Source organism: Suricata suricatta, chromosome 13, assembly GCF_006229205.1.
Source record: "Suricata suricatta isolate VVHF042 chromosome 13, meerkat_22Aug2017_6uvM2_HiC, whole genome shotgun sequence".
Lineage (NCBI taxonomy): Eukaryota > Metazoa > Chordata > Mammalia > Carnivora > Herpestidae > Suricata > Suricata suricatta.
The window spans coordinates 19,813,256-19,820,909 of NC_043712.1; the positions used below are offsets into that span (position 1 = coordinate 19,813,256).

Below are 7,654 nucleotides of genomic sequence, written 5' to 3' on the forward strand. Positions count from 1 at the left end.
CTAGGTCTCTAGAGTTCTGGAAATGCTTTTTCTCAGTCTGAGTACTAGTTACATGGGAATGTTTACTTTGTAAAAATTCAAGGACATGTACACCTGTTTGCACTTTTCTCCATATTTTAATAAAAGTTAAATAAGTATGTGAAAATGTTTAGGTAAAGAGGGACACGTGTGGCAGCCCCAGCCTGGGATTACTTGTGTGTGAGAATAGGAGAATCTCAAGGGTGAAAGCCTCATATGAAGAACTTGGCTTCCCCAAAGAGCAGTGGACCTAAGGCAGGGTTTAGTACAACACACACCAGGTGTCTCCAGGGGCAATCAGGAGGCCAGAGTCCACACAGGATAGATCAAGGGATGAAACCCTCCAAGGAGGATTTCTGCCATCTGACTTAGGAAACTATACCCATTAAGTAAGCTCTACACCCAGTGTGGGGCTTGAACTCACGACCCTGAGATCAAGAGTCACACACTCTACCAACTGAGCCAGCCAGGTGCCCCAAGTGTACCCATTTTTGAACTGGCAAACCAAAAAGAAGCTTGTTTCTGGGGCACCTGAATGGCATAGTTAGGCATCTGACTTCGGCTCAGCTCATGATCTCGCGATTTACAGGTTCGAGTCCCGTGTTGGGCTCTGTGCTGACAGTTCAGAGCCTGGAGTTTGCTTTGGATTCTGTGTCTCCCTCTCTCTCTCTATCCCTCCCCCGCTCACACTCTGTCTCCCTCTTTCAAAAATGAATAAACATTTAAAAAAATGTTTTTAAGAAATGTGTTTCTTGTCTCAGAATAGCAGGGACCTGCCCTTGGCTTTTCTGTGACACTCAGGTCTCCTTTATCTCTGCTGAAATGTTACCCAGAGAAAGAAAAAGGCAGAATGTAAAGAGTAAACAGTAAAATGAGAGCCACATTCACATGGATTATAATGGACACGCCCACCTTGTGCAACAGATGCCCTGGGGTTGAAATAGTTAGGTGAGCCAACAAAAATCCTTAACCTCTCAGGAGACTCAATTATCTGAAAAGAATCATCTTCTAGTGGGTGGACAGATGGGCAAAACAGGTGAAGAGTGAGAGACACAGGCTTTCAGTATGGAATGAATAGATCATGGGGATCAAAAGTAGAGCACAGGGAATAGTCGGTGATGCACTAGTGTCGTGTGGTGACATGGTAGTGACACTTGTGAGCACAGCCGATGCTGTGTATAAAGAAGTTGAATCTCTATGTTGTACACCTGAAACCATGTAACATTGTGTCAACTATACTCAGATTTTTTTTTAATTTTGTTGTATTTTTGTATTTTCAGTATCTCTATGCCCAACGGGGGGCTTGAATTCACGACCCACTAGATTAAGAGTCCCATGCCCTATGTACTCAGTCAGCCTGGGGCCCCTAAGAAATTAAAAAAAAAAAGAATCATCTTCTCAGAGAGCATTTTCATGTGATCTCAATTCTGATGTATGGAGAAACTGAGGCTCCATGGGCAAAGCTAATTACCTTGGAAATTAGCTTAGAAGCTGGCCTGGACTTCAGTCGGAAGTGATTTTTTTGTCAAATCTCCTGATTTTGCATATTGGAGACTGGGGTCCAGACAGGAGAATTCCGTGAAGGACTCACAGAGAAGCAGGTGGAAGAGTTGGGGACCAGAACTTTAGCTGACCCTGGAACCTGAACTCTGCTTCTGTGAAATGTAGATGGGCCTCTGGCCCCCCACTCACCCTTTCTACTCCCACGGTTAGGAATCAGCTTGTAACACATAATGAGCTTAGGAGTCAAGGCCCCTGCGTCCCACCCCCACCCCCCCGTGCTGGCCTAGGGTCTGTGACTCTGCACTTTGTATTTCCTCCCAGGCCTGAGCCCAGGGAGGGTCAGGGGGTTATGAATGAAGTGAACAGACCAGCCTTGGAATATAGGAGGAAGTTTTGTTTTAAAAAGAGGGGGTGGGGTGCAGAAAAGAAGGAAGAAAGAAAATATATGCATGTTTGTGTGATCCTAGAAAAATGATAGCATAATAACTAAAACTGCTACTCCAGTAACCCCTGGGGGACTTGGGTGGGGAGGGTGGGGCAGAGGCCCCCCTTTTCTCCCCGCCCCGTGAGCCAGTGCCCTGGCTCAGTAAGCAGGCTGGGGCCCCAGTACCTTTGCTCTCCCAGTTTCTCACCTGCAGTATTCGTCCCTTAATCTTCACCAGGCAGCCATTCAGATCTTTGCCCCTCCCCTCACCATCTCACCCCGAGAGGCCCCGAAACTGTTCCCGACGCCATTCAGTTTTATTGCCTTTATAGCACTCATCACTATCTGCAATCTTACTTGATCTGGGTCTGCTCCTCTCATGTTCCATGAAGGCTGGAATCCCGTGGTTTTTCCCCCATCGCATCCTCAGTGAAGGACAGAGTCAGGGCAGATAGATGCTCAATGAGTCGTTAGTGAGCGAGACTGGGCTTTTTACTTTGCACAACTTATACTTTTAAACATTTCTGAAAATGATTATTTGTATATCAAATGAAATAAAAAGCAGCTAGAATACAGCAAACTGCCTTGGGTTAGACAAGTTTCCAAATGAAAGCAATTCCTTCCTAGTACCGACTGGAGACTCAAACCAGAGAGGGACAGCGCCCTGCCCAAGTCCACACAGCACTCGGCAAGCCAGGCGGGGACCCAAATCCCCCTCTTCCCAAGTCAGCCTGGGGACCTCCTGGGCGTGTCCGGATCCGAGAAAGGCGGAGGGGTCTGGGGAGGAGGAGAAGGGAGAAATCGCAGAAAAGCGGATAAGGGACAGACGACGAAGGCAGGGCAGGCCCAGCGGGAGGAGAGTGTGCAAGGTGACCGAGAGATGCGGGGTAGGGGCAGGGCGGACGGTGAATGAAAGGGTGTGGGGTCTCACGCAAGGGTAGAGAGGGAGACCGAGCGGGGAGGACAGAAACGGAGAGAGGCTGGGAGAGCAGCTGGAGGAGGAGCGTTGGAGGCCGAGGGCCGGGGGCGGGGCGAGAAGGGGGCGGGCCTCCGGGTCAGCCAGGCGGTCCGGCGCCTGCGCGCGTGTCGGGAGCCGTCGGGCTGCTGCCTCTTCCGCCGCACCGACTTCGCTGCGGGGCAGGTGGGTCCTGAGTCCCGGGGATCGGGAGTCAGGGGCGGGCGCCCAGCCTTCGGAGCGCGCTGGAGCTGAGAAGGGGCCCCAGGAACGCGGCCGTAGCCGCATCATGCCCAAAGTCACACTCCAAACGGCAGCTGTAGAGATTTCGCTCTAACATCGGGCTACCTGGACTGTGTCCTGCAGGTGAGGAGGAAGGCCGAGCAATTCAGGCTTGTAGCCCAGAGTCCTCAGCCTCGGCTTCCAGAAACGGAAAATGCTGTGGGTCGGGAGCCAGAGCTCTTTGTCCTAGTCTTCGCGGTGCCACTGACTCCCTGCGTGGCTTTGAGCGAGTTCCCGCCGCTTGCTGGGCCTCCGTCTACCCATCAGTAAAGTGAGAGGGTCTTTGGTGAGTCTCCCTAACTTCCAGATTGATTTAAATTCATTTCCTCCCTAACTTCCAGATTGATTTAAATTCATTTCCTTGACAGACTCCCCCGAAGGCTTGCTCCCAGATTCGCCAGCCACTTCCCTTTGTCAGCAGCACCTTGGCTGTACTCTGAACTCTGGCCCCCCAGTTTGCACCTAGACAGCCTTGGACTGTCTGGAATCAAGTGTCTGGGGCAAGAGGCTGCACGGAGCCTCTGGACAGCAGGCTGAGGAATTTGTTTCCTGTGCACTGAGCCGGTGATCCTTCAATTGGCTCTCCACCCAGGCAGGCGGCGGACCTTGTTCCCTCCAGTGAAGATGAAGCTGGGGCTCTGGTATAGTCAGGACTGGGTTGCTCTGTCTGCCTTTTGTGCAGATTGACCAAAACCAGATTGTTCTAAAATCCACAGTTGTCTAAGCATGATGCAGAGGAAGGGAGCACTGGCTGAGTCTGAAAGTTTAGATGCTGGTGCTGGCTGTGCCGCTGACACACCTTAGGCAAATATCTGCCCCTCTCTGGCTCATTCTTCCCTGATAAACGAGGGTTTGGTCACATGGTCTCCTTCTGTGTCTTTGGCATTGTTCACAATAGTAATAGCAATCATACCTGTTTCCTTACCTTGACCTACAAGGCCCTGCCTCTGCAGCCCCATCTACCCAAAGCAGCACACTTGCCGTTGACCTACCTCAGGGCCTTTGCACTTAATTGTTTCCAGTGCCAGGAACACTTAACTACCTCTTTTGCCTGCATAGTCATTCTTCAGATCTCCACTGAAACCTGACTTGCTTAGGAAGTTCAGCAAAACCCAGATGGGATTCCGGTGTTTATATCCTTGTGGCACATGCTGACTTCGTTATGGTTGAGTGTTTGCCTAGTTGTCTAAATGCCATGAGGGCTGGGAACCTATCCTGTTCCCTAGTATCTAGCACAGAGTAGGTGCCCGGAAATTTGTTGTGGAATGAACGGATGATCTCATTTAATCCAGCAGTCTTGTGAGGTTGGGACCTTGTGCTTCTCTTCCATTAGGAGACAGAGATTCAGAGACTGACACTCTTAGGGCCACACAGCCTCAGAATTTGAACCTAGTCTGTCTCCGACTCCAGGGCCTGAACTTCATGTCATTGCCGTCTCATTCCAGGATCTTCTGCTGTGAGGAAATCCCAGCAACTCTGACCCACGAGGCCTGGAAAGAGGAGACCTTTGGGTTGCAGAAGGGGGTCTTGTCAGGCTCAGTTTCCCTTTAGCCCCTGGCAGACCTGGGGTGGATTGTCCCCCTCCTGCAGACCCATGGCGCATCGGCTACAGATACGACTGCTGACGTGGGACGTGAAGGACACGCTGCTCAGGCTCCGCCACCCCGTGGGACAGGAATATGCCACCAAGGCCCGGGCCCACGGGCTGCAGGTGGAGCCCGCCTCGCTGGGACGAGCCTTCAGGGAGGCGTACAGGGCTCAGAGCCTCAGCTTCCCCAACTATGGGCTGAGCCGCGGCCTCACCTCCCGCCAGTGGTGGCTGGATGTGGTCTTACAGACCTTCTACCTAGCAGGTGCCCGAGATGCCCGCGCTGTGGCCCCCATCGCCGAGCAGCTGTACGACGACTTCTGCAAGCCCTGCACCTGGCAGGTGTTGGCGGGGGCTGAGGCCACCCTGAGGGGGTGCCGAAAACGAGGTCTGAGGCTGGCAGTGGTCTCCAACTTCGACCAGAGACTGGAGGACATCCTGATGGGCCTTGGCCTGAGGGAACACTTTGACTTTGTGCTGACCTCCGAGGCTACCGGCTGGCCCAAGCCTGACCCCCGAATTTTCCAGGAGGCTTTGCGGCTTGCTCAAGTGGAGCCAGCGGTAGCAGCCCATATTGGGGACAGTTATCCCTGTGATTATAAGGGGGCGCGGGCTGTAGGTATGCACAGCTTCCTGGTGGCTGGCCCAGAGCCTTTGGACCCTGCAGTCAAAGATTCTGTATCCCAGGAATTCCTCCTCCCCTCACTGTCCCATCTCCTGCCTGCCCTTGACCACCTGGAAGCCTCAGGCCCAGAACTTGGAATCTGATGAGGGAAGTGGCCGGGCCCAGCAAACGCTGCAGACAGAGAGCCCCTTCTTTCCTGAGACCTGGCCTTTGCCCCTGTCCCTGCAGCGTCCACGTGTGTTGTGACTATAAAGCAGTGAACGCTGCCTCTGGTCCCTGAGGTTCACACCTGTGTCTCTTTCCCATCTTCCTCCTACAAGATTCACTGAGAGCCCAGCTAGCTTCCAAACCAGGCGCTGTCGGGGTGCCTGGGGGGCTCATTTGGTGAAGGACCAACTCTTGATTTTTGGCTCAAGGCATGATCTCACGGTTGGTGAGTTAGAGCCTCACACTGGGCTCTGCACTGTCACTGCGGAGGCTGCTTCGGATTCTCTCTGCCTCTCCTGTGCTCACGCTCTCTCAAAAGAAGTAAACTTTAGAAAAAATTATTAAAAGTAAACAGACACTGTCAAACTTTGTATTAGCAGGAGGACACTTTGTTATAGGAGATCTTACTGGAACCCCAATCTGCAAAACAGGAAAAGTGAGAAACTGCTAGAGTTGAAGCAGGTCCTAGAGCCCCTCAGTCAGGCCCGTGAAGCCTCTACAACTCCCCCTAGGAAGTGGGAGGCCAGAGGAGCTCAGTTTGGAAATTGGGGTGCTAGGCTGTGCGGTAGGGACATGCCCTCTTGGACTGTGCAGTGTAAACGCAATCTTAGGGAGCACCGTAATTACAATCATGAGAAGAAACGTCATTTCTGCTGGCCACGTGTTAGTCCTTTATATGCATACATAACCCTCAATAAATAAAACACACTGTCAATGCTACCTAATGGGCAGAGGTAGTGTGACCTCCACTTTACCAATGAGAAACAGATTTAGAAGTAGCCTGCTTGAGGCCACAGCACATGAGCAAGCCAGAGTTCCGATTTAGGCATGCCTGACTCCAAAGCCCTTCGCTTGACCACCAACTTGCAAGGAGGGAGCTGTGTCCCGTGGGACATGGTCCAGTGGAGATCCTGGTAGAAAGGGAAGATTTTCTAAAGGTCAGTTTTGAAGGGCACCCCTGTCACAGGTGTTGGCAGGGGGCTAGGAAGGTACAGGGAACAGGGCCTGGAGCTTGAGGCTGAAGAGTGTAGGAAACCTGGAGGGGAATCGTCAGAGACTGAAGGAAGTAAGCTAGCTAGGTGTTAAAGAGTCTGTCTCGGGGGCGCCTGGGAGGCTCAGTCAGTTAATTGTCCGACTTCAGCTCAGGTCATGATCTCATAGTTTGTGAATTTGAGCCCCATGTTGGGCTCCGCAACTGACACCTCGGAGCTTGGAGTGTGCTTGAGATTCCGTCTCCCTCTCTATCCCTTCCCCACTCACAATCTGTCTCTCTCTCAAAAATAAATAAACATTTAAAAAAAATTTTTAATTCCATGTCTCCAGGTGCCTGGGTGGTTCAGTCAGTTAAGCATCTGAGTTTGGCTCAGGCCATGATCTCATGGTTCAGGAGTTTGAGCCCCACATCTGTGAGCTCAAGCCCTGCTCTGGGTTCCACACTCTTCCTCTCTGCACCTTGCTCACTGCCACTCTCTCAAAAATAGATTAAAAAAAAAAGGTTTAAAAATTCCATGTCTCTAACTTCCTATCCCCTCTCCCCTCACACCTCTTTGGGATTTGTCTCATGCCAGACACAGGTGCAAAGCACATAGACAGGCATACCTCTGTGTTCTGGTACCAACAGCCAGGGCGGGCTCCGGAGTGGCCCTGAACTGGGGATGGCATTTAGGTGGGCAGAGGAATACAACATGTATTCCTGGCAGGAGGCCCATGAACTATGGACAGTGAGGGCTGCCACGGGGAGTTAGACTGGCAGTGTGGGGAGCATGGTGCGGGGCCTGCAAGTGCCAAGTAGAAAAGGTTGGCTTTGCCCCAGGTTTCTGGGCAGAGACTGTGCTCATGTGAGCGGGGCGGTGGAGGGGGGGCTCTTCTCAGATTTGGCCACACCTCTTCCAGGTCTGTCTTCCTTGGGGTTGGTGTCAAGGCCAGGGGACATTCCTTCCCACTTGTCAGGCAGTGAGGAGGACATGGGTCGTGAGCTGCGGTCTCAGAGCTGCAAGGGCCTTAGAAGTCATCTCAACCAAACAAGCTGCCATAAGGTCTGTGGAATGGATT

At 52.1% G+C, this 7,654-nt stretch overlaps 1 protein-coding gene and 1 non-coding gene across 5 annotated transcripts; one reads left to right on the top strand and one right to left on the bottom strand.

The window, feature by feature from the left end:
- Positions 1–417: 417 nt before the first annotated feature.
- Positions 418–490, bottom strand: TRNAK-CUU. The gene has a single exon. It is a non-coding gene; the product is annotated as a tRNA-Lys (tRNA).
- Positions 491–2,999: 2,509 nt separating this feature from the next.
- Positions 3,000–5,675, top strand: HDHD3 (haloacid dehalogenase like hydrolase domain containing 3). Of its 4 annotated transcripts, XM_029920347.1 has the most exons (3): positions 3,000–3,086; positions 3,267–3,468; positions 4,628–5,675. In XM_029920347.1, exon 3 carries the CDS (start codon positions 4,777–4,779, stop codon positions 5,536–5,538), a length of 762 nt encoding a protein of 253 aa, XP_029776207.1. In that variant the 5' UTR covers positions 3,000–3,086; positions 3,267–3,468; positions 4,628–4,776; the 3' UTR covers positions 5,539–5,675. The 4 variants fall into 4 exon arrangements, with proteins under 4 accessions (XP_029776207.1, XP_029776206.1, XP_029776208.1 ...); XM_029920346.1 differs by having other exon boundaries at positions 3,000–3,468; XM_029920348.1 differs by lacking the exon at positions 3,267–3,468 and having other exon boundaries at positions 3,000–3,266.
- Positions 5,676–7,654: the final 1,979 nt, after the last annotated feature.